Source organism: Lithobates pipiens, unplaced genomic scaffold (assembly GCF_037356315.1).
Source record: "Lithobates pipiens isolate NorthernLeopardFrog02 unplaced genomic scaffold, aLitPip1_a1.2 Scaffold_35, whole genome shotgun sequence".
In the NCBI taxonomy this organism is placed as follows: Eukaryota; Metazoa; Chordata; class Amphibia; order Anura; family Ranidae; genus Lithobates; species Lithobates pipiens.
Genome location: NW_027507811.1, coordinates 11792847 through 11819914, shown reverse-complemented (window position 1 = coordinate 11819914; position 27068 = coordinate 11792847). Strand labels below are relative to the sequence as shown.

Below are 27068 nucleotides of genomic sequence, written 5' to 3'. Positions count from 1 at the left end.
GTTACAACCCCAAGGTTGAAACAAGAGGGGGGGGGGGTATGTGGCAGCACGCAGGTAAAGTCACCTGGTTGTATCCAGGATGGGAAATATGTGTGCCCTAGATTCAGGCTTTATGCAGACTTGTACAACTAGAGGGGAAGAGTTAATGAGCCCAGCTGAAGTAAGTGGGCTCATTAAGACCTCTACAAAAAACCCCAGCATGCTTAGGGAGATGCTCCAACCTGGAACCAGTTTTGTGTTGTATAGACTGGGGAGTGTGACACTTGTTCTGTGCGGTGAGTTAACGCCTGTGTGGCAAACCTCTACAACAGCGACAGGGACTGGTGCTGCACAAGGCTGCACTCAGTTGATAGACAGGGAAAATAAGTGTGTAATTAGAGGTCAAGCTGACCAAGGATTTATTTTCATGTTTTATTTTTGTTTGGCTGTTATATGTTTCACTGCGTGAATAAACCACATCTTTTGTTTTTGCACCTACAACGCTGTCTGCTGTGCCTGATTTTGTGTTGTGAACCCATCCAGGGGGTCACACACACCCGCTGCCGAGCTAACCCCTCACAGTATGAAAACAACTGGAGCACACCGTAACGAATCGGTGCATGTCAGATGCGACCGACTCGAATCAGGACACAGTATATGACGGTCAATTTAATGAAAAACCTGTTATGACAGAGGCACAAGTCGGTCGTGCCGTGACTGTGACTGATGATGAACCGGACTCTGGAGCATGCACTGAAATGAGGCTAAAGTACTGGGGCACACCGTAACGAATCGGTGCATGTATGCAACTGGATTCGAAATGGAGCGTGATACGTGGCGGTGAAATTATTTTGATTGCCATGACAGAGGCATGAGTCGATCATGCCGCTGTTGCGACTATCCGTTAATCATGCATACTCTGAAGCATGAACTGAAATGAGGCTGAACCACCTGGGGCGCGCCGAGACGAATTAGTGCATGATGCGACTGGATTCGTAACGGAGCGTGATACGTGACAGTGAAAATGATTTCCCATGACAGAGTCATGAATCAGAGAACCGAAACCTGCAACCGATAATGAATCCTGACTCTGGAGCATGTACTGAAATGAGGCCGTAACCAACTGGGGCACACCGAAACGAATCGGTGCATCACGGATGCGACTAGATTCGAATCGGAGCGCGGTAAGTGACAGTGAAATGAGTGACAAAGTTTGCCATGACAGAGGCCCGAACCGGTCGTGCCGAGAATGCGACTGACAACGAACGGGACTCTGGAGCATGTACTGAAATGAGGCCGCAAAATACCTGGGACACGCCGAGACAAATTGGTGCATCGTAGATGCGACCGGATTCGTATCGGAACGTGATACGTGACAGTGAAATGATTCCCATGACAGAGACCCGATCGATTAGCAACGAGCGGGCTCCGGAGCATGTACCAAAATGAGGCCAACGAAACTGGGACACGTCAATCGAACCTGTGCGTTTTCTTGAGAAATGCGTCTGGTTTCGATTCGGAACGTAATAGGTGACAGTGAAATGATTCCCATGACAGAGACCCGATCGATTAGCAACGAGCGGGCTCTGGAGCATGTACCGAAATGAGGCCAACACAACTGGGACACGTCGATCGAACCTGTGCGTTTTCTTGAGAAATGCGACTGGTTTCGATTCAGAACGTAATAGGTGACAGTGAAATGATTCCCATGACAGAGACCCGATCGTTTAGCAATGAGCGGGCTCTGGAGCATGTACCGAAATGAGGCCAAGCAACTAGGGGCACACCGGAACAAATCAGCGCATTTAGCGGATGCGACTGGATTCGAATCGGAGCGCAGTGAGTGACAGAAATGAGTGAAATGACGAAATGACCTACGAGCCAGCTGTGGCAGAGGTACGAACCGATGTGCCGTGTGATGCGGCTGGCAATGATTTGACTGTGGAACACGGTAATGAGACAGACAACATAACAAGTTCCGAAAACCGTGCAGTTTTCCTACAAGCAATTTTCTACCGAAATGAGGCCCGTGAAACGAAGGGCGCTGCAAAAATGGTGCGTTTTGAGTGAAAAACAACCCGGTTACGTAACGAACGACCCGATATATCAGGGTTTAACGATACTCAAAAATAGAAAAGTTTCTAGTAAAGGAAGGTCAAGCGAGACCCTTACCTCGCGCCAGACGTTTGTACAAAACACGAACGGGAATGAAAACCCCGAGACTTCTAGTAGAGAGAAGTTATCCGAACGGCAACGAAATTTGAGCAGTCGGCCTAGTGACGTAGTATTGCCGCGCACCGGAAACCGACAAAGACCACAGGCGAGCGGGCTGGTTAAATACCCTCCGGGCTCTTCCCATAAATTCAGGCCACCACACTGGCCTTCTTACATATATATATATATACACATACATACATACATACATACATACATACATATATCCGGGTATCCGCAACTGGAGTGATCCTCAAGACCGCAACATTGCCGTGCATAAACATAACAGTACTGAGTTTTTACCGAAGAACCAGGAAAAACGAAGCCTGCATATCCAATTGCATCTACACGGCCAACCTGCAAAACTTTGCGGCCAAAACAGGCATCAGCCGATGCACCGACGTCTACGTTGTAGAACTTGGTAAACGTATGGACAGACGACCAGGTCGCCGCCTTACACACCTGAGCGACCGACGCTTGGTGTCGGGAGGCCCAAGACGTTCCGATTGCTCTTGTAGAGTGGGCCGTGAGCGGAAAGGGGGGGGGCACCTGCCCCTTCAAGGCGTAGGCTTGTACTACAATCTGTCTGATCCACCTGGAAATGGTGGCCGAGGAGACCGCCATGCCCTTCCTTGGACCAGCCACTGAAACAAACAGCGAGTCTGACTTCCGAAAGGGAGCCGTGGCAGACAAGTACACCTTCAGAGCCCGAACCACATCGGGGGCGTGAAGGGCCACCTCCTTGGGGGGCTTCGGCTTAGGACACAACGATGGTAATACAATGTCCTCATTGATATGAAAAGCCGAAACCACCTTCGGTAGAAAGGACGGTTGCGGACGCAACACCACCTTATCCCTGAGGATGACCAGATAAGGGGACTTGCATGACAAGGCCGCCAATTCCGAAACCCTCCTGGCCGAGGTGATGGCCACTAGAAAGACCACTTTCTGGGAGAGAGTCAACAGGGGAATCTCCCTGATGTTTTCAATACGGCGGCTTTTGAAGCGCCGACAACACCAGGTTCAAATCCCATGGGGGTAACGGCGGACGCACTGCAGGGACTACATGTCGTACCCCCTGAACGAAGGTACTCACTAATGAGTGAGACGTCAGGGGTCGCTGAAAAAAGACAGCTAAGGCTGAAATTTGCCCCTTAATGGTGCTTAAGGACAACTTCTGGTCTACTCCTTGCTGAAGAAACAGCAGGATCCTGGATATAGAAAAGGAGCGCGGATGCCATCCTTTCTCCTCACACATGGAGATGTAGGCCCTCCAGGTACGATGGTATATCTTCCGTGAGGAAGATTTTCGCGCCCTCAACATAGTTGGAATCACTGAGTCCGACAGACCCCGGTTCCTCAGCACCTGCCTCTCAATAGCCATGCCGTTAAAGCCAGCGATGGTAAAGCAGGGTGAAAGATTTAACCTTGAGATAGGAGGTCCTCTGGTAGCAGCAGTCGCCAGGGAGCATCTGCCACCAGACGCACCAGGTCTGCGTACCAAGGCCGCTGGGGCAACCAGAATTACTGGAATCCCCTCGGCTTCCACTCTGCAAAGCAGACGTGGCAACAGTTTCAGTGGAGGAAAGGCATAGACCAGCTGGTACTGATCCCACGGAGCCACCAGTGCGTCTGACGCATCTGCCCAAGGATCTCTTGTCCTGGACATGAATCTTGGCACCTTCCGATTGAGATGGGAGGCCAACAGATCCACATCTGGTGTGCCCCACTTCAGGCACAGCAGCCTGAATATCTCCGGATTTAATGCCCATTCTCCTGGGTCCAGCATCTGTCGACTCAGATAGTCGGCCTGTCAATTTTCCACCCCCGGGATGTAAATGGCCGACAGGGCCGGTACGTGTTGCTCTGCTCACCTAAGTATGTGAGTGACCTCCCGAGCAGCGCCTGAGCTCCTTGTTCCCCCTTGGTGATTTATGTATGGCACAGCCGTGGCATTGTTCGACGGTACCCTGATCGGACGCCCTTGAAGACTCAACGACCATGTGTGGAGGCACAGCCTGATCGCTCTCAATTCGAGCAGACTGATCAGCAACTTGGATTCTTCCGTTGACCAGAGGCCCTGAGCCGACTGAATCCCCATCACTCCGGATAGGCTGGCGTCCGTTGTAATCACCGTCCATTGGAGAGGTAGGAACGACTTTCCTTAACGAATCACCGGGGATCTCAGCCACCATAGCAGGGAGTCTCTGACAGACTAGCTCACTCGGATCGAGAGATTCAGGGACAACGGAGATTTGTCCCATTTCGGCAAAATCTCTTTCTGCAAGACCCTGGTGTGGAACTGGGCATACGGCACGGCCTCGAAGGCTGCCACCATGAGTCCCAGTACTCGCATGCAAAAGCGAAGTGCCGACCGCTCGCAATTCCACAGTCGTTTTATCGCGGCTCTGAGGGTCTGCACCTTGTCTGAAGGGAGAAAGACTCTCGCTTCCTTGGAGTCCAGCAACAAGCCTAGGTACTCCAGACGCTGGGTCGGTACAACCACCGACTTCTTTAGGTTCAACAGCCACCCAAATTCTTGCAAAGTCTGCATGGAGATCGCAACATCCTCCTCCAACTCTGAGGCGGAAGATGCTCTCAGGAGGAGATCGTCTAGATATCCCACGATCGCGATCCTGCGTTGTCGCAGCAACGCCAAAACTGAAGCCAATACCTTGGTAAAGACTCGGGGGGGCTGATGGCAGGCCAAATGTTAGAGCCACAAACTGATAGTGGGCTCCCCAACTGCAAATCGCAGAAACTTTTGATGCCGCAGACATATGGGTAACTGCAAGTACGCATCCTGGATGTCCAAGGACGCCAGGGAGTCCCCTTGATGAAGCACAGTGACTACTGAGCGAATTGATTCCATCCTGAACCTCTGCACTTTTACAAAGTGATTGAGAGCTTTTAGGTCCAATATTGGATGTACCCCTTCCTTCTTGGGAAGCACAAACAGATTTGAGTAGAATCCCTGGAAGCGTTCAGATTCCGGAACTGGTACAACCACCCCTCGACTCAGCAAGTCCCTTACCGCCCCCAACAGGGCCTCCCAGCAAACCAGGGCACGGGTATGCTGGAGGGGAATTATCTGTTTGGCGGCCAAGAGAGAAACTCTATCTTGTAGCCTGTGGAAATCAGATCGCAGACCCATTGGTCGGATAAGCAGGAGTACCACCGGGCTGCAAACTCCTGAAGGCGACCCCCCCACCCGAGACATGGGTGGGGGCAAACCTTCATGCTCTAGCACTTTTTGTTGCAGGCTTGCTAGGCGTGCAATGCCAGGGAAACTTTTGTCCATCCATGGCCGTCCTGTCGGGCTGGGGGCGCTTCGCCGAAGCCCCGGTCGGACGAAAAAGCCGTTTGTGAGCGGAAAAAGAGGGCCCTTGCCTAGGGTGTGGCTCCTTAGGCTTCCTGGCTTGAGGGAGTAGGGTACTCTTACCACCAGTGGCATTTTTTATAATGTCATCCAATGAGGCTCCAAAAAGCTGGTGGCCAAGGAAGGGAAGATTCGTCAAGGCTTTCTTATATGCCTGGTCAGCAGACCAGCATTTTAGCCAAATCAGACGCCTCAGCACCACAGCTGACACTGAAGCCCTAGATAACAGAGGAAGAGTATCCAGGGCCGCGTCACAGACGTACTTAAGGCCTTGCACTAGTTGGTCTGCTAGTTCCACGCAGACAGGGGAGGCCTGTTGCTCTCCCAATTCCCGGTGCAAAAGTTTTGCCCACTCAGTCAGTGTCTGCGACACCAGTGCGGATGCCAGTACAGGTTGCACGGTTGACCCCACAACCGTAAACAAGGAACGATCCACCGCCTCGGCCTTCCTGTCTGTGGGATCCTTGAATGCAGGAGTCCCCTCAATCGGGATGGTGGTTACTTTATTTAACCTGGATACTGGGGGGTCCACGACCCGAGGAGCCGACCACTTTTTGAGAAGGCTTTCCTCAAAGGAGTAACGCACCGCCATGTTTTTGGGGACCGAAAAGGTCCTTTGCGGCCAACCCCATTCCCTGTAGATGAACTTGTCAAAATAAGTCAAATACGGGAACACCTTAGGTGAACGTGCTGGCTTGCGGGACCCAAAGTGGACCGGTACGTCAGCAAAGGGATCCGCTGGCTCCTGGATCTTCAGGGTATCACGCACAGCTGTGATAAGTGCTCCAACCAGCACTTTGTCGCGCCCGGACCCGGACGGGGAATCATCCTCACTGTCTGAACGGTCCAGGTCAGAGCAGTGGTCACCAGCCGCAGCAGGGCCCGAGTCTGTATCAGAGCTCTCCTCAGAGGATGGGGGGAGGGGCCTTTTTAGCGCACCTTTCCTTCCACGCACGCCTCTATTTTAGCAACAAATGAGTTAAGGACCGCCGTCAGGGTGTCCATGGGCACAGCGCCATCCGCAGGTGACCCAGTTGCAATAGCCTGGATTTCGGGGGAAGAAACACCAGTTTCTGCAGCCATGCTGACCCAACCCTGTCTGCCACCTGAAAGGAAAGGGACTTTGGCTGGGGGGCTCCTAGCGCCAGACTCACCACCCTGAGGCATTCTGTGTCGGTTACTAGCCATGCCTGTAGTCCCCAGGAGGTTACCCAAGTGCAGAGTGAAGAAACTGTGTCGGCAGCAGCAGCAGCAAAGAGCAGTGAAACGATTTGCAGAGTTTGCATCAGCGCTCAGGGTATGGCTGCCCAGCGTCCTGTATACACAGGAAGCAGCATGTAATAGCACATGGCATGCTGTCACTAGAGAGCTTCGGTGAAAAAAAACCGCTCAGGCTTCAAGAAAATGGCTGCCAATGATCTGAATAGGGAAAACCTACAGAAAATGGCTGCTGAAGCTCACAAGGGGAACATGCTCTGCCCACATCCAAAATGGTTGCCGGACAGCGCCATGCGGTGAAAGGAACCGTGCTGCCTCAAACATAGCAAAATATCTCCACAGGCACCTTTTTGTTGTCCGTAGGGTTCAATATTGAGTTGGCCCACCCTTTGCAGCTATAACAGCTTCAACTCTTCTGAGAAGGCCATCCACAAAGTTTAGGAGGGTGTCTATGGGAATGTTTGACCATTCTTCCAGAAGAGCATTAGTGAGGTCAGGCACTGATGTTGCAGGAGAAGACCTGGCTCGCAGTCTCTGCTCTAATTCATCTTAAAGGTGTTCTGTTGGTTTGAGGTCAGGGCGGTCACGTTCCTCCACCCCAAACTCGCTCAGCCACACTATATTGCCAAAAGTAGTAAGGTCACCCCTCCAAATCATTTGGTGGAGGGGGGATTGTGGTGTGGGGGTTGTTTTTCAGGGGTTGGGCTTGGCCCCTTAGTTCCAGTGAAGGGAATTATTAAGGCGTCAGTATGCCAAGACATTTTGGACAATTTCATTCTCCCAACTTTGTGAGAACAGTTTGGGGACGGCCCCTTCCTGTTCCAACATGACTGCTCACCAGTGCACAAAGCAAGGTCCATAAAGACATGGATGTGCGAGTTTTGGGTGGAGGAACTTGACTGGCCTACACAGAGTCCTGACCTCGACCTGATAGAACACCTTTGGAATGAATTTGAGTTTTGAGAAAATGAGTTTTTGCAGGTTGGGATGTCTGTGACTGGCTCAGGCTGGGCGTTGGATGGCTGCAACTTGAAATTTTTATTGAGACAGTCACAGAAAGAAGAAATAACTGACGGAGAGCAGCTTACTTTTCCACTACAAGTCCCGGAGTCCTTGGTCTGGAGGCAGGCAGAGACCGGGGCATGACTGGTCCAGGCTGGGCCCTGGCTTCAACTTGAAGTTGCCATCACCCCAACCCCCTATATACCCCATTTACCCTGCCCACCCAGTAACGTGAAAATGGTAAATAGTCCTCAACACTGGCTGTCAGGTCCTGTGCTGGCCATGGCCTGTGGGTCTTTCTGGCCATGGCTTTTGGGTCCTGCTGGGAGCTGGCCTGTGGTTCGATTGGCCACTTGACTGGACTTTCCCCCCAGGCCTAAGACTACCAGCCCTCCCCTGCCATGCCATATAAGTTCATGTGCGTGTAAAGGCAGGTGTCCCAATACTTTTGGCAATGTAGTGTATAAGGATATACAGTACATACATACACAGCACAAGGTCGCGTTCACACTACGAGACCTGTCTCCAGACTGCAAATCCTCTGAGCTCCACAAGGTGGAGATCTCACTTCTACACAGGCAAGTCTCTAGGGAAGACAGGAAGTGATGTCACATATAGACAGGAAGTCTCTATGGAAGACAGGAAGTTCCAGGTGAGAGGTGAGTTGTGAGGAAGTAGAGAGGAGACATTGTGGGAATTTGCCGCAGAGGAGGTAATAAGATATTATTTGCAACAATCTTAAAGGGATTGTAAAGCAAAATTTTTTATTTTTTTAAAATATCAAACATGTTATACTTACCTCCACTGTGCAGCTCGTTTTGCACAGAGTGGCCCCGAACCTGCTCTTCTGGGGTCCCTCGGCAACTGTCTCTGCTTCCTCCCGCAGGTGCTTCATGCGAGCTCCCTCGCATTGGTGAGAAGCACCTGCGGGCGCGCTCCCGTGATACAGCCGGCGGCTATAGCCGCTCGCTGTATCACAAGGCCCCACCCCCCCCGGCGCGCTGCGTCATTGGATGTGATTGACAGCAGCGCGAGCCAATGGCTGAGCTGCTTTCAATCCATCCACTCCAGCCAATGAGCGGCGAAGAGGACGGCGGGGGCGAGCGCGGGATTTTCGAGGGGTCAGGTAAGTAAAACAGGGGGACTGGGGGCGCCGGCAGTGTCAGATGTTTTTTCACCTTAATGTATAGAATGCATTAAGGTGAAAAAACATTTACCTTTACAACCCCTTTAATTGTTATGTTCTCTTTTGATAAAATAAAAAAAATTACGGATTAAAAAAAGATTATTATTATACAGGATTTATATGGCGCCAACAGTTTGTTCAGCACTTTACAACACGAGGGCAGACAGTACAGTTACAGTACAGGAGGAATCGGAGGGCCCGGCTCATTAGAGCTTACAATCTAAGAATTTTATTTTCTATTTACACCCAGTAACCCCCCTGTCATGTCCGTCCTCTTCCTCCATAGTCACTGTGACGTCTTTTATCTCCAACATTCACTACTACAGACATCTCACATCCTGTATATTGGAGTTATATTATAATATGTGTCCAGATACATCCTAAATATAGAACCATTTATCCAACTGTCCATCCAGAGCCTCTGGTTTATAGACCAGATACATACTAAATATAGAACCATTTATCCAACTGTCCATCCTGAGCCTCTGGTTTATAGACCGGATACATCCTAAATATAGAGCCGTTTATCCAACTGTCCATCCAGAGCCTCTGGTTTATAGACCGGATACATACTAAATATAGAACCATTTATCCAACTGTCCATCCTGAGCCTCTGGTTTATAGACCGGATACATCCTAAATATAGAGCCGTTTATCCAACTGTCCATCCAGAGCCTCTGGTTTATAGACCGGATACATCCTAAATATAGAGCCATTTATCCAACTGTCCATCCTGAGCCTCTGGTTTATAGACCGGATACATCCTAAATATAAAACCATTTATCCAACTGTCCATCCAGAGCCTCTGGTTTATAGACTTAAAGCGGAGGTCCACCCTAAAGTGGACCTTCCGCTCATCGGAAACCCTCCCCCCCCTCCGGCGCCACAATTGGCACCTTTCAGGGGGGAGGGGGGTGCAGATACCTGTACAGTACCTGTACAGTATTTGTAGCTGCTGGCTTTAAAAAAAAAAAAAAAAAACGCGGAGTCCCGGCGGACTCCCGCTTTAATACATACTAAATATAGAACCATTTATCCAACTGTCCATCCAGAGCCTCTGGTTTATAGACCGGATACATCCTAAATATAGAACCATTTATCCAACTGTCCATCCAGAGCCTCTGGTTTATAGACCAGATACATCCTAAATATAGAGCCATTTATCCAACTGTCCATCCAGAGCCTCTGGTTTATAGACCAGATACATCCTAAATATAGAGCCATTTATCCAACTGTCCATCCAGAGCCTCTGGTTTGTAGACCGGATACATCCTAAATATAGAACCATTTATCCAACTGTCCATCCAGAGCCTCTGGTTTATAGACCAGATACATCCTAAATATAGAGCCATTTATCCAACTGTCCATCCAGAGCCTCTGGTTTGTAGACCGGATACATCCTAAATATAGAACCATTTATCCAACTGTCCATCCAGAGCCTCTGGTTTATAGACCGGATACATCCTAAATATAGAGCCATTTATCCAACTGTCCATCCAGAGCCTCTGGTTTATAGACCGGATACATCCTAAATATAGAGCCATTTATCCAACTGTCCATCCAGAGCCTCTGGTTTATAGACCGGATACATCCTAAATATAGAACCATTTATCCGACTGTCCATCCAGAGCCTCTGGTTTATAGACCGGATACATCCTAAATATAGAGCCATTTATCCAACTGTCCATCCAGAGCCTCTGGTTTATAGACCGGATACATCCTAAATATAGAGCCATTTATCCAACTGTCCATCCAGAGCCTCTGGTTTATAGACCGGATACATCCTAAATATAGAACCATTTATCCGACTGTCCATCCAGAGCCTCTGGTTTATAGACCGGATACATCCTAAATATAGAGCCGTTTATCCAACTGTCCATCCTGAGCCTCTGGTTTATAGACCGGATACATCCTAAATATAAAACCATTTATCCAACTGTCCATCCAGAGCCTCTGGTTTATAGACTTAAAGTGGACCTTCCGCTCATCGGAACCCTCCCCCCCCCTCCGGCGCCACAATTGGCACCTTTCAGGGGGGAGGGGGGTGCAGATACCTGTACAGTACAGGTATCTGCACCCACTTCCGGGATAGCTCTCTGCGGAAAGGGGCGTAGATTACGCCCCTTTCCGCAAGTGCCCCGCTGCCTGCTGGGAAACACACGGATCCCAGAGGCAGCGGGGACCGTCCTTATTGCGCAGCACGACTCGCGCATGCGCAGTAGGGAACCGGGAAATGAAGCCGAAAGGCTCCATTTCCTGATTCCCATACCCAAGATGGCGGTGGCAGCACCCGAGAGACGATCTAGAGATCGGCTTCCGGTGCCGACATCGCGGGCGCGCTGGGCGGGTAAGTGTCACTATTTTAAAAGTCAGCAGCTGCAGTATTTGTAGCTGCTGGCTTTAAAAAAAAAAAAAAAAACGCGGAGTCCCGGCGGACTCCCGCTTTAATACATACTAAATATAGAACCATTTATCCAACTGTCCATCCAGAGCCTCTGGTTTATAGACCGGATACATCCTAAATATAGAGCCATTTATCCAACTGTCCATCCAGAGCCTCTGGTTTGTAGACCGGATACATCCTAAATATAGAACCATTTATCCAACTGTCCATCCAGAGCCTCTGGTTTATAGACCGGATACATCCTAAATATAGAGCCATTTATCCAACTGTCCATCCAGAGCCTCTGGTTTATAGACCGGATACATCCTAAATATAGAACCATTTATCCGACTGTCCATCCAGAGCCTCTGGTTTATAGACCGGATACATCCTAAATATAGAACCATTTATCCGACTGTCCATCCAGAGCCTCTGGTTTATAGACCGGATACATCCTAAATATAGAGCCATTTATCCAACTGTCCATCCAGAGCCTCTGGTTTATAGACCGGATACATCCTAAATATAGAGCCATTTATCCAACTGTCCATCCAGAGCCTCTGGTTTATAGACCGGATACATCCTAAATATAGAGCCATTTATCCAACTGTCCATCCAGAGCCTCTGGTTTATAGACCGGATACATCCTAAATATAGAGCCATTTATCCAACTGTCCATCCAGAGCCTCTGGTTTATAGACCGGATACATCCTAAATATAGAACCATTTATCCGACTGTCCATCCAGAGCCTCTGGTTTATAGACCGGATACATCCTAAATATAGAGCCATTTATCCAACTGTCCATCCAGAGCCTCTGGTTTATAGACCGGATACATCCTAAATATAGAGCCATTTATCCAACTGTCCATCCAGAGCCTCTGGTTTATAGACCGGATACATCCTAAATATAGAACCATTTATCCGACTGTCCATCCAGAGCCTCTGGTTTATAGACCGGATACATCCTAAATATAGAGCCATTTATCCAACTGTCCATCCAGAGCCTCTGGTTTATAGACCGGATACATCCTAAATATAGAACCATTTATCCGACTGTCCATCCAGAGCCTCTGGTTTATAGACCGGATACATCCTAAATATAGAGCCGTTTATCCAACTGTCCATCCAGAGCCTCTGGTTTATAGACCGGATACATCCTAAATATAGAGCCGTTTATCCAACTGTCCATCCTGAGCCTCTGGTTTATAGACCGGATGCATCCTAAATATAGAGCCGTTTATCCAACTGTCCATCCAGAGCCTCTGGTTTATAGACCGGATACATCCTAAATATAAAACCATTTATCCAACTGTCCATCCAGAGCCTCTGGTTTATAGACTTAAAGTGGACCTTCCGCTCATCGGAACCCTCCCCCCCCCCTCCGGCGCCACAATTGGCACCTTTCAGGGGGGAGGGGGGTGCAGATACCTGTACAGTACAGGTATCTGCACCCACTTCCGGGATAGCTCTCTGCGGAAAGGGGCGTAGATTACGCCCCTTTCCGCATGTGCCCCGCTGCCTGCTGGGAAACACACGGATCCCAGAGGCAGCGGGGACCGTCCTTATTGCGCAGCACGACTCGCGCATGCGCAGTAGGGAACCGGGAAATGAAGCCGAAAGGCTCCATTTCCTGATTCCCATACCCAAGATGGCGGCGGCAGCACCCGAGAGACGATCTAGAGATCGGCTTCGGGTGCCGACATCGCGGGCGCGCTGGGCGGGTAAGTGTCATTATTTTAAAAGTCAGCAGCTGCAGTATTTGTAGCTGCTGGCTTTAAAAAAAAAAAAAAAAACGCGGAGTCCCGGCGGACTCCCGCTTTAATACATACTAAATATAGAACCATTTATCCAACTGTCCATCCAGAGCCTCTGGTTTATAGACCGGATACATCCTAAATATAGAGCCATTTATCCAACTGTCCATCCAGAGCCTCTGGTTTATAGACCGGATACATCCTAAATATAGAACCATTTATCCGACTGTCCATCCAGAGCCTCTGGTTTATAGACCGGATACATCCTAAATATAGAACCATTTATCCGACTGTCCATCCAGAGCCTCTGGTATATAGACCGGATACATCCTAAATATAGAACCATTTATCCAACTGTCCATCCAGAGCCTCTGGTATATAGACCGGATACATCCTAAATATAGAACCATTTATCCGACTGTACATCCAGAGCCTCTGGTTTATAGACCGGATACATCCTAAATATAGAACCATTTATCCAACTGTCCATCCAGAGCCTCTGGTTTATAGACCGGATACATCCTAAATATAGAGCCATTTATCCAACTGTCCATCCAGAGCCTCTGGTTTATAGACCGGATACATCCTAAATATAGAGCCATTTATCCAACTGTCCATCCAGAGCCTCTGGTTTATAGACCGGATACATCCTAAATATAGAGCCATTTATCCGACTGTCCATCCAGAGCCTCTGGTGTATAGACCGGATACATCCTAAATATAGAACCATTTATCCAACTGTCCATCCAGAGCCTCTGGTTTATAGACTGGATACATCCTAAATATAGAACCATTTATCCAACTGTCCATCCAGAGCCTCTGGTTTATAGACCGGATACATACTAAATATAGAACCATTTATCCGACTGTCCATCCAGAGCCTCTGGTTTATAGACCGGATACATCCTAAATATAGAACCATTTATCCAACTGTCCTTCCAGAGCCTCTGGTTTATAGACTGGATACATCCTAAATATAGAACCATTTATCCAACTGTCCATCCAGAGCCTCTGGTTTATAGACCGGATACATCCTAAATATAGAACCATTTATCCGACTGTCCATCCAGAGCCTCTGGTTTATAGACCGGATACATCCTAAATATAGAACCATTTATCCGACTGTCCATCCAGAGCCTCTGGTTTATAGACTGGATACATCCTAAATATAGAACCATTTATCCAACTGTCCATCCAGAGCCTCTGGTTTATAGACCGGATACATCCTAAATATAGAACCATTTATCCGACTGTCCATCCAGAGCCTCTGGTTTATAGACCGGATACATGCTAAATATAGAACCATTTATCCAACTGTCCATCCAGAGCCTCTGGTTTATAGACTGGATACATCCTAAATATAGAACCATTTATCCAACTGTCCATCCAGAGCCTCTGGTTTATAGACCGGATACATCCTAAATATAGAACCATTTATCCGACTGTCCATCCAGAGCCTCTGGTTTATAGACCGGATACATGCTAAATATAGAACCATTTATCCAACTGTCCATCCAGAGCCTCTGGTTTATAGACTGGATACATCCTAAATATAGAACCATTTATCCAACTGTCCATCCAGAGCTGGGCCAGAACATTCCCTTCATGTTGGAGATAAATTCTAGTAATATGTTCCTCTAAACAAACATCACTGACAATAAATAGACAAGACAATGACCATCCTGACCATACATGGCCTACAACGGGCAATTATTACACCACACAGGCAGATTTACCCCTTCAGGATCAGAACGTTCCCCCAGTTACGGGGTCGGAACATTGTCTTCATTTTCTTGGTGTGTCACCTTTCCCACCAATCACCTTCTCACCTCATCAGTCTATACTAACGGATTATATGACTTTTATTAGTAGTGGGGGATGGGAATATGTATGTCTTTTTATTTTAGAAGATTCATATAGGAAGAAAGAGGGAAAATTTAATTTGTAGAAAGAATGTCCTGAAAACTAATCTTTCCATATTGATCCAAGTCTCAGATATTCACAAAAATAACATTAAAAATATATATATATAAATCCCCCCGGCTCCACTTAAAAGTGAAACGAATACCTAGGAAAAGATCGGTTTGAAGGGATTCCCCCCCTCCTCCTTTTATCCTGCTACATGCTGTTTACCTTACAGCAGTAAGGTAATCATTCACTTCTACCAGGGGTGTCAGTGACACTGAAGATCTATACACCTTTTGCACTTAAAGCGGAGGTCCACCCTAAAATGGACCTCCGCTCATCGGAATCTCCCCCCCCCCTCCGGCGCCACAATCGGCACCTTTCAGGGGGGAGGGGGGTGCAGTTACCTGGATAATCCAGGTAACTGCACCCACTTCCGGGCTAGCTCTCTGCGGAACGAGCGTAGGTTACGCCCCCGTTCCGCAAGCGCCCGCCCCCTTCAGCAAGTGCCCCGCTGCCTGCTGGGAAACACACAGCTCCCAGAGGCAGCGGGGACCGTCCGGATTGCGCCGCGCGGCTCGCGCATGCGCAGTAGGGAACCGGGAAATGAAGCCGAAAGGCTCCATTTCCTGATTCCCATACCCAAGATGGCGGCGGGACCCGGCAGCCGAGCGAGCGATCGGCTTCGGGTGCCGACATCGCGGGCGCGCTGGACAGGTAAGTGTCACTATTTAAAAGTCAGCAGCTGCAGTATTTGTAGCTGCTGGCTTTTAAAAAAAAAAAAAAAAACGCGGAGTCCCGGTGGACTCCCGCTTTAAAGGCACAGTGTCACTTTAATGCCAAGACAGCGATACACAGTGTTCCAGTGAAACACTTTGCACGTCTGCACTTTTATTGCACATTGGACTAAGGATCAAAAGTCCAATACCGCACTGAACATTCGTTTAGTTCGATATTCTGTATTCACGTCATTTATATATATATATTTTTAATGTTATTTTTCAACTTTATTATTTGTTGTTTTATTCGTTTATATATTAGTCACTGTATGAACCATTCACTTATGTTTTATATATTTTGCACAGCGATATAATCACTTATAGTTACACTTTTTATGTGGATAATATTTATATCACTTAGATATTGTTTTATTTTGTCCTGTATTAGCATAAGTGAAAAAATCACTATGCTCTTTCAACATATTTGCTAAATGATTCTTTGCTGATTTTGCACATATGCACCTTACTGATTATCGTGATAAAGAATAATTAGGTATATAATTGAATAAATTTTTGGGAATATTGTGGTAATATACCATAAAAATACATTATAAGGAGCGCAACACCACCCCCCCTCCCCTCTTTATAAGAACGCATACGTAAGTCCCGCCCACATATGAAAACGGTGTTCAAACCACACATGTGAGGTATCGCCGCGAACGTTAGAGCGAGAGCAATAATTCTAGCCCTAGACCTCCTCTGTAACCCAAAATATGTAACCAGTAAAAAAATTTTAAGCGTCGCCTATGGGGATTTTTAAATGCCAAAGTTTGGCGCCATTCCACGAGCGCGTGCAATTTTGAAGCGTGACATGTTGGGTATCTATTTACTCGGCGTATCCTCCTCTTTCACGTTATGCAAAAAAATTGGGCTAACTTTACTGTTTTTTTTTTTTTTTTTTTTAAGCGTGAAACTGTTTTTTTTTTCTGAAAAAAAACGCGTTCGAAAAATTGCTGCGCAAATACCGTGCGAGATAAAAAGTTGCAATGACCGCCATTGTATTCTCTAGGGTCTTTGCTAAAAAAAAACATATATAATGTTTGGGGGTTCTATGTAATTTTCTAGCAAAAAAATTAGGAATTTTACATGTAGGAGAGAAATGTTAGAATTGGCCTGGGTCTCAAGTGGTTAAAGCCAGTAAGAAGATTAGAGTACTTGGGTCTGGTCATAGATACAGCCCAAAAGAAGGTGTTTTTACCCCAGACAAAGATCAGCGCCATAAAGGATCTGGTCCAAGGGGTCAGGGCAAAGAAAGGTCCTTCCATTCGCCTTTGTATGAGGTTATTGGAGAAGATGGTGGCTTCATTCAAAGCAGTTCCCTATGCTCAGTTTCATTCGAGACTGCTGCAAAACAGTATCCTATCGGTCTGGAACTAAAAGATTCAGGCACTAGATTTTCCAATGCGCCTCAGTTGTTTGAGGATATCCAAGAATCTGCAGAAGGGGAAATCCTTCTTACCAGTTACCTGGAAGGTGGTAACAACAGATGCCAGCCTTTCAGGCTGGGGAGCAATCCTGGGAGAAGCGTGTGTCCAAGGGAAATGGTCCAGAACCAAAAAGACCTTGCCCATCAACATTCTAGAGATTAGGGCAGTGCATCTAGCCCTAAAGGCCTGGACATTCAGGTTGCAGAATTCTCTTGTCAGGATTCAATCCGACGATGCCATAGCAGTGGCTTATATCAATCACCAAGGGGGCACCAGAAGTCAGGAAACCCAGGCAGAGGTAAACCATATTCTAACCAGGGCAGGAGAACATGCACCGTGCATTTCGGCAATCTTCATTCCAGGGGTAGAGAGCTGGCAGGCAGACTACCTAAGTCGCCAGCAGTTGTTCCCGGGGGAATGGTCCCTTCACCCCAGCATCTTCCTGGCTATATGCCAATGATGGGGAATCCCGGATGTAAATCTGTTTTGCGTCCAGGTTCCACAACAAAGTCGTCAACTTTGTGTCAAGAACAAAGGGATCCATTTGCATGCGGAACAGATGCGTTGGTGACTCCGTGGGATCAATTCTCACTGATTTATGTGTTCCCTCCTATTCTGCTGCTACCTCGACTTCTTCGCATAATCAAACGGGAAAGGAAGTCGGTAGTTCCTGTGGCCCAGAAGATCTTGGTATGCAGAAATAGTAAAGATGGTGGAACCTACCACCACGTCCAGACTTGCTATCGCAGGGACCAGTGTTCCATCCTACTTAAAGAGGAAGTAAACCCTGATGGGTTTACTTCCTCTTTCATTCCCTGCAAAGGTAAAGCATAATGGACTACTATGCATCGCATTGCATCGCATAGTAGTCCATTATGCGTCACTTACCTGACACAGGAGCCAGCGAAGTCGCGCTGTCCCCTGTAGTCCGCCGCATCCATCTTGCTGGTGGCGTCTCGCAGCTCCGCCGATGTCATTCGGCGGAGCCGCGATGACGTCACTCCCGCGCATGCGCACGGGAGCCGACACGCGCGGCAGATCCATTGTTGGAAATGCCACGCTCAGTGCGCCCGCGCGTCGCTGTCTACGGCGCATGCGCCGTAGACAGCGGTGCCTGTCTTCAGGCAAATATCTCCTAAACCGTATAGGTTTAGGAGATATTTTCTTGGACCTACAGGTAAGCCTTAATCTAGGCTTACCTGTAGGTCAAAGTGGTTTGTAAGGGTTTACAACCACTTTAACAAATGCAAAATTTAAAGGTTTGGCTATTAAAATCCACATTCTAAGGAATCGTGGGCTTTCAGGCTCAGTGATACCTACCTTGATTAATGCAAGAAAGCCAGCTTCCAGAGTCATTTATTATAGATTCGGGAAGGCATATGTTTCTTGGTGTGAATCCAGGGGTTGACATCCTAGGGAGTATGTCATAGGTAGAATGCTTGCCTTTCTGAAAATGGGGCTTGAGATGAAGCTGGCCTTGAGTACTATCAAGGGTCAGATCTCGGCCTTATCAGTGTTGTTTCAACGTCCGCTGGCTTCGCATTCTTTGATCCGAAGCTTTATACAGGGGGTAACGTGGCTTAAGCCTCTGGTTAAAGCACCCCAGAACCCTTGGGACTTGAATTTAGTTCTGTCTGCATTACAGAAACAGTCTTTTAAGCCGATACGACATGTTCTTTTGGTCCCTTTGACAAGGAAACTTGTTTTTCTGGTAGCCATTTCTTCTGCAAGAAGGGTATCAGAGCTGGCGGCTCTTTCTTGTAAAGAGCCATATTTAATCGTTCGCAAGGATAGCTTTCTGCCAAAGGTGGTTTCAGGTTTTCACCTAAACCTGGATATTGTTTTACCTTCATTTTTTTCCAGAACCCTGTTCTAAGGAAGAAAAGTAACTACACTCTTTGGATGTAGTGAGAGTGGTCAAGATCTATTTGAAGGCGACTGCTCAGATTCAAAAAACAGTTTTGTTCGTGTTGCCGGAAAGTCCTAGGAAAGGACAGGCAGCATCGAAATTCACTATTGCCAAATGGATGTACTCCAAGAAAAGCATTTTACAGGTAAGCTGTAAAAAAGACCAAAGTCATTTGTCTGCATAGTAACTAGGTTACACCATTGTCTTTAGAGTGAGGAGCAGACATTGTGTCTCCACCTGATCATAATTTCTTGAAATGCTAATTTATACTGAGATCAAGGAGGGTTGCTTACATAACAACCATAAACATGGTAGACAGGAAGGAACCGAAAATTCTAATTCTTATGCGAGAAGCATGATGACCAACTAGGGTTGGATTTCAGCCAATCAGGATTCAGTGCCACTTTTGAATCAATGAAAGTAGTCCAGGGGTGTGATTGGTGGGGGATGGGTAGAGAGGGAACATAAAAATCAAAGCGCTCATTGATGCGTTCTCTCTCTGAGCCTCATGATTGGGTGCAAGCATGGACAGGTAAGGTCTGACTGGGTATCGTATCCCCACCATTCTTTGTTTCGTTTATGGTAACTTTCTTTCCTTTGTGTATTAGAAACATTTTTTTTTTTTACATTGAAACTTCCTTTTTTTTTATATTACTTACTTCGTATTTTATCAATAACATCATTGCTTTAAGAGTTTTATCAGCTACGTTATATTTGGTAATATCTGATTATTCAAAAGTTTCTTTTCTGTATAAAATAAATTAGATTGTTATCCTTTTTGCAAGTTATCATTCGTTACTGATTTTATTGGTTATAGCTGCAACCGCATTGGTTGGTTCTTATATAGACAAGATTGTACTCACTTATTTGATGTATCATTAAGCGTATAAGTGAGGTAGGTAAAAATCGCCATATCACATTTATTAGTAGTTATGATTTATACACAATCATGTTTGTTACAATAAATGTTTTATTATATATTCAGAGTGGAAACCTTGAGGATTATTATAGTGTTATTAAAGAAGAGGACAAGGAATATGGTGTAATGAAGGAGCTTTCAGGACACAAGGATATGATGGAGCCGCCTAATACCAGGAACCCACCAGAGAGATGTCCCCGTCCTCTGTATTCCCGGGATTCCACACAGGAAGGTCACACCATCCCCCACCATCATCAGGTAGATGAGGAACAATCACTGATAGTATCATTAGGATCTGTACATTATCTGCATTGTTACCATTGATGTCATTTTTATTATATATTCAGAGTGGAAACCTGAGAGATTCTAAAGTTGAGGTTAAAGAAGAGATAAAAGAGGAGGATGATGAGGATGAGGTGATGGAGGAGTTTCCAAAAGGACACAAAGATCTGTTCCGTGACACCATGGTGGAGTCATCCAGCTACAGAAACCCACCAGAGAGATGTCCCCGTCCTCTGTATTCCCGGGATTCCACACAGGAAGATCACACCATCCCCCACTGTTACAAGGTTGGTGGGACGGAGAATCTAGAACATACACTTACAGAGACAATGTGGGGATTTCTTATGTGATGTCACAATATTAAAGCTCTTATCTTACAGATGATTTTCTCTCTCATTTTCTTGGTTTAGAGTGGAGATCCAATGGATATAGAATTTGAGGTGAAATCAGAAGAAGAAGAAGAAGAAGAGAGGTATGTGAGGGATGATCAGCAGTCTATGAAGGAGGATGGAATAACGGGGACATTTATAGAGGAGGACACTCCTACAGAGATCAGCACAGGTGGGTCATTAACACTAAATCCATTCCTCCACCCATACTGCTCACTGATTGGTCCAGATTATGAAATAAAGTTTGCACTGTCTGAGTCTATAAATGGAGAAGTGATCTAATTGGAGGTGAAGGGAAATCATTTACCAGGTATGTTCCTCAGAGACAAAGCTGCCTGATGTGGGCGGAGTCCTGGTTTAGGGGAACCAATCAGCTGATGTCTAGTAATAATCTTTGTATTTGTATTTTAGTAGATGGACGGGAGATGAGGAAAACCTCAGAGGATTGTCTCACTTTGTCTCCAGACTGTAAAGTAGAAGATGAGGACATCACACAGTATAGTCCAGGAGAAAACCCGACTACCTCAAATGTCCATCCGGCACCACACAGTGTAGATGGACCATCGTATTCCTCTTATCCTGAGGAACCTCAGACTGTGCGGGACGGGGCCGGACCATCGTATTCCTCTTATCCTGAGGAACCTCAGACTGTGCGGGACGGTGCCGGGCCATCGTATTCCTCTTATCCTGAGGAACCTCAGACTGTGCGGGACGGTGCCGGACCATCGTATTCCTCTTATCCTGAGGAACCTCAGACTGTGCGGGATGGTGCCGGACCATCGTATTCCTCTTATCCCGAGGAACCTCAGACTGTGAGGGACGGTGCCGGACCATCGTATTCCTCTTATCCCGAGGAACCTCAGACTGTGAGGGACGGTGCCGGACCATCGTATTCCTCTTATCCTGAGGAACCTCAGACTGTGCGGGACAGTGCCGGACCATCGTATTCCTCTTATCCTGAGGAACCTCAGACTGTGCGGGACGGTGCCGGACCATCGTATTCCTCTTATCCTGAGGAACCTCAGACTGTGCGGGACGGTACCGGACCATCGTATTCCTCTTATCCCGAGGAACCTCAGACTGTGCGGGACGGTGCCGGACCATCGTATTCCTCTTATCCTGAGGAACCTCAGACTGTGCGGGACGGTGCCGGACCATCGTATTCCTCTTATCCCGAGGAACCTCAGACTGTGCGGGATGGTGCCGGACCATCGTATTCCTCTTATCCCGAGGAACCTCAGACTGTGCGGGACGGTGCCGGACCATCGTATTCCTCTTATCCCGAGGAACCTCAGACTGTGCGGGACGGTGCCGGACCATCGTATTCCTCTTATCCTGAGGAACCTCAGACTGTGCGGGACGGTGCCGGACCATCGTATTCCTCTTATCCCGAGGAACCTCAGACTGTGCGGGACGGTGCTGGACCATCGTATTCCTCTTATCCTGAGGAACCTCAGACTGTGCGGGACGGTGCCGGACCATCGTATTCCTCTTATCCCGAGGAACCTCAGACTGTGCGGGACGGTGCTGGACCATCGTATTCCTCTTATCCTGAGGAACCTCAGACTGTGCGGGACGGTGCCGGACCATCGTATTCCTCTTATCCCGAGGAACCTCAGACTGTGCGGGACGGTGCCGGACCATCGTATTCCTCTTATCCTGAGGAACCTCAGACTGTGCGGGACGGTGCCGGACCATCGTATTCCTCTTATCCTGAGGAACCTCAGACTGTGAGGGACGGTGCCGGACCATCGTATTCCTCTTATCCTGAGGAACCTCAGACTGTGCGGGACGGTGCCGGACCATCGTATTCCTCTTATCCCGAGGAACCTCAGACTGTGCGGGACGGTGCCGGACCATCGTATTCCTCTTATCCTGAGGAACCTCAGACTGTGCGGGACGGTGCCGGACCATCGTATTCCTCTTATCCCGAGGAACCTCAGACTGTGCGGGATGGTGCCGGACCATCGTATTCCTCTTATCCCGAGGAACCTCAGACTGTGCGGGACGGTGCCGGACCATCGTATTCCTCTTATCCCGAGGAACCTCAGACTGTGCGGGACGGTGCCGGACCATCGTATTCCTCTTATCCTGAGGAACCTCAGACTGTGCGGGACGGTGCCGGACCATCGTATTCCTCTTATCCCGAGGAACCTCAGACTGTGCGGGACGGTGCTGGACCATCGTATTCCTCTTATCCCGAGGAACCTCAGACTGTGCGGGACGGTGCCGTCCTTCTGACAGATAAGAGGTTTTCCTATACTAAGTGCGGGAAGTGTTACAATTCTAACTCTAGTCTTAATATGCATAAAAAAATTCATACAGGTGAAAAGCCACATTCCTGTTCTGAGTGCGGGAAATGTTTTTCAAGTAAGTCGCATCTTGATAGACATCAGATGTCTCACACGGGTGAGAAGCTATATTCCTGTTCTGAGTGCGGGAAATGTTTTTCAAGTAAGTCGCATCTTGATAGACATCAGAAGTCTCACAGGGGTGAGAAGCCGTATTCCTGTTCTGAGTGCGGAAAATGTTTTGTAGCGAAAGCAGAACTTGTCAGACATCAGATTTCTCACACGGGTGAGAAGCCGTATTCATGTTCTGAGTGTGGGAAATGTTTTTCAAGAAAGTCTCTTCTTCTCAGACATCAGAGGTCGCACACAGGTGAGAAGCCGTATTCCTGTCCTGAGTGCGGAAAATGTTTTTCAGTTAAGTCGAATCTTGATGAACATCAGAGGTTGCACACCGGTGAGAAGCCACATTCCTGCCCTGAGTGCGGGAAATGTTTTATACAAAAATCAAAACTTGTCAGACATCAGAGATCTCACACAGGTGAGAAGCCGTATTCCTGTCCTGAGTGCGGGAAATGTTTTTCAGTTAAGTCGAATCTTGACACACATCATATGTCGCACACGGGTGAGAAGCCTTATTCCTGTCCAGAGTGCAGGAAATGTTTTTCAGATAAGTCCAGTCTTTCCTATCATCAGAAATCACACACGGGTGAGAAGCCTTATTCCTGTCCAGAGTGCGGGAAATGTTTTTCAGTTAAGTCCAGTCTTTCCTCTCATCAGAAATCACACACGGGTGAGAAGCCGTATTCTTGTCCTGTGTGCGGGAAATGTTTTTTGCGGAATTCACATCTTTCCTCTCATCAGAGATCGCACACGGGGGAGAAGCCATATTCTTGCCCTGGGTGTGGGAAATGTTTTTCACAGAAGTCCAATCTTTACACACATCAGAGATCTCACATGGGGGAGAAGTCACATTCCTGTCCTGAGTGAGGGAAATATTCCTCATTGAAGTCCTGTCTTCCTGTACATCAGGGGGTCCCACATAACCCTCGAGGTGTATTAGTGAGTGCGGGAAATGTCTTGTATATGAATGTCGCTGGACATGTGGGGAAGAAGCACACCCTGATATACACCTCAGATATACTCCATGGCTGATCTTCATCATGGAAGAAACAGTTGATAAGGAGATCAGAGATCACCAAAGACATGGATGAAGTGTTGTCCCGTGTCGGCCATTGATAGCAGGAGAAAAATAAAAATGGAGTCATTACCTCTCATTGGTACATTTTATGGTGGAAACTTTTTTTTTTTTTCTATTGATTGAACTAGATGGACTTGTGTCTTTTTTTTTAACCAGACTATCTATATGTAATAAACATTTACAGGTGTAGTTTAAATAAAATTGTTGACCGAGTGTGACGAGCATTCACCGTACTATGACAAATTCTGGTCGTATTTTATTTCATAAAGTGATTTCCTATGATCATTGGCTCCATCTAGTGGCCATAATGTGGAATTATGTGGTACACGCATATGAACTTTAATGGCACCCCAGTCTTAGCCCGTAGGGTTCAATATTGAGTTGGCCCCACCCTTTGGGATGAATTGGAGCGGAGACTGAGAGCCAGGCCTTCTCGTCCAACATCAGTGCCTGACCTCACAAATGTGCTTCTGGAAGAATGGTGAAACCTTCCCATAGACACACTCCTAAAACTTGTGGACGGCCTTCCCAGAAGAGTTGAAGCTGTTATAGCTGCAAACGGTGGGTCTGGGCCGTGGGACAGGGTGGAAAATTCCCACCAGGCTGACTAACGTATATTCAAAACGGCTGCTGACATTTGTTCAGGGATTTGACCGATTGGCTGTGTTGCTCCCTCGCTGCATTCCGGGAGTTGTAATCCGGACCGCGCTCAAGTTCCTGGGTGGGTGGAGAGAACTGAGCAGCGGCGCACAGCAGCCAGAAACTACAACTCCCGAAGACTGACTCTTCAGAGGTGGGGCACATGGCGGGTCACGCACGTCACATGACTGCAGACATCCCAAGTCTCCCGCATTTGGCTGCGGGCTCCTGGACACCCGCGAGCACTGGGCGATATCCCAGCTGGGTCAGAAGACAGAGCAGCCGAATGGAGTACGGATGCTCAGGCTGCTCTGCCTTCTGTCTGTGGCCAGGGGGCGGGACGGAGCTGAGAGCGCTCCGCTGGTGGATGCTGAGGTTGCGCTGGTGGACACTGATGAGATGGCACTAATAGGCTGAACTGGTGGGCACTGATGGACACGGATATCCTGCACTGGTGGATACTGATGGGCTGCACTGGTAGGCACTGATAAGGTGGCACTGAAGCACGCTGATAGGCTGCACTGATGAGGTGGCACAAATGGACACTGATAGGCTGCATTTAATTGGAACTGGTAAGGCTGTGGCGCAAAGCCTCACCTCCCTGAAATTAGTTTTTGCAGTTTGAGATGTCTGTGACTGTCTCAGGCTGGTTGCTGGCTGGACTTGAAGTCGTCATCACCCCCCCCAGGAGGCTGAGTTACCACCGGCATCGCTGAGGTGAGAGACCCTGACACCCCCAGCTGACCCCCCCCATACACCCCATTTACCCTGCCCCAGTGCCCTGCCCACCCAGTAACCTCAAAATAGCCCTCAACACTGTCTGGCTGTCAGGTCCTGTGCTGGCCATGGCCTGTAAGTCCTGCTGGGAGCTTACCATGGCCTGTGGGTCCTGCTGGGAGCTGGCCATGGCCTGTTGGCTATGGCCTGTGGGTCCTGCTGGGAGCTGGCCATGGCCTGTGGGTCCTGCTGGGAGCTTACCATGGCCTGTTGGCTATGGCCTGTGGGTCCTGCTGGCCATAGCCTGTGGGTCCTGCTGGGAGCTGGCCATGGCCTGTTGGCTATGGCCTGTGGGTCCTGTTGGCTATGGCCTGTGGGTCCTGCTGGGAGCTGGCCATGGCCTGTGGGTCCTGCTGGGAGCTGGCCATGGCCTGTGGGTCCTGCTGGGAGCTTACCATGGCCTGTTGGCTATGGCCTGTGGGTCCTGCTGGGAGCTGGCCATGGCCTGTTGGCTATGGCCTGTGGGTCCTGCTGGCCATAGCCTGTGGGTCCTGCTGGGAGCTGGCCATGGCCTGTTGGCTATGGCCTGTGGGTCCTGTTGGCTATGGCCTGTGGGTCCTGCTGGGAGCTGGCCATGGCCTGTGGGTCCTGCTGGGAGCTGGCCATGGCCTGTGGGTCCTGCTGGGAGCTGGCCATGGCCTGTGGGTCCTGCTGGGAGCTGGCCATGGCCTGTGGGTCCTGCTGAGAGCTGGCCATGGCCTGTGGGTTCTGCTGGGAGCTGGCCATGGCCTGTTGGCTATGGCCTGTGGGTCCTGCTGGGAGCTGGCCATGGCCTGTGGGTCCTGCTGGCCATAGCCTGTGGGTCCTGCTGAGAGCTGGCTATGGCCTGTGGGTTCTGCTGGGAGCTGGCCATGGCCTGTTGGCTATGGCCTGTGGGTCCTGCTGGGAGCTGGCCATGGCCTGTGGGTCCTGCTGGGAGCTTACCATGGCCTGTTGGCTATGGCCTGTGGGTCCTGCTGGGAGCTGGCCATGGCCTGTTGGCTATGGCCTGTGGGTCCTGTTGGCCATAGCCTGTGTGTCCTGCTGGGAGCTGGCCATGGCCTGTGGGTCCTGCTGGCCATAGCCTGTGGGTCCTGCTGGGAGCTGGCCATGGCCTGTTGGCTATGGTCTGTGGGTCCTGCTGGGAGCTGGCCATGGCCTGTGGGTCCTGCTGAGAGTTGGCCATGGCCTGTGGGTCCTGCTGAGAGTTGGCCATGGCCTGTGGGTCCTGCTGAGAGTTGGCCATGGCCTGTGGGTCCTGCTGAGAGTTGGCCATGGCCTGTGGGTCCTGCTGAGAGTTGGCCATGGCCTGTGGGTTCTGCTGGGAGCTGGCCATGGCCTGTTGGCTATGGCCTGTGGGTCCTGCTGGGAGCTGGCCATGGCCTGTGGGTCCTGCTGGCCATAGCCTGTGGGTCCTGCTGGGAGCTGGCCATGGCCTGTGGGTCCTGCTGGGAGCT

The 27068-nt window shown here is 48.8% G+C and overlaps 1 protein-coding gene across 1 annotated transcript in view; it reads left to right on the top strand.

The window, feature by feature from the left end:
* Nucleotides 1-27068, top strand: part of LOC143955491 (uncharacterized) — a 75487-nt gene that overhangs the window by 16236 nt on the left and 32183 nt on the right. The window contains exons 5-8 of the mRNA XM_077465529.1: nucleotides 20021-20314; nucleotides 20404-20625; nucleotides 20749-20899; nucleotides 21139-23941. Coding sequence (XP_077321655.1) covers nucleotides 20021-20314; nucleotides 20404-20625; nucleotides 20749-20899; nucleotides 21139-23941 — 3470 coding nt within the window. The remainder of the gene's footprint in view (nucleotides 1-20020; nucleotides 20315-20403; nucleotides 20626-20748; nucleotides 20900-21138; nucleotides 23942-27068) is intronic.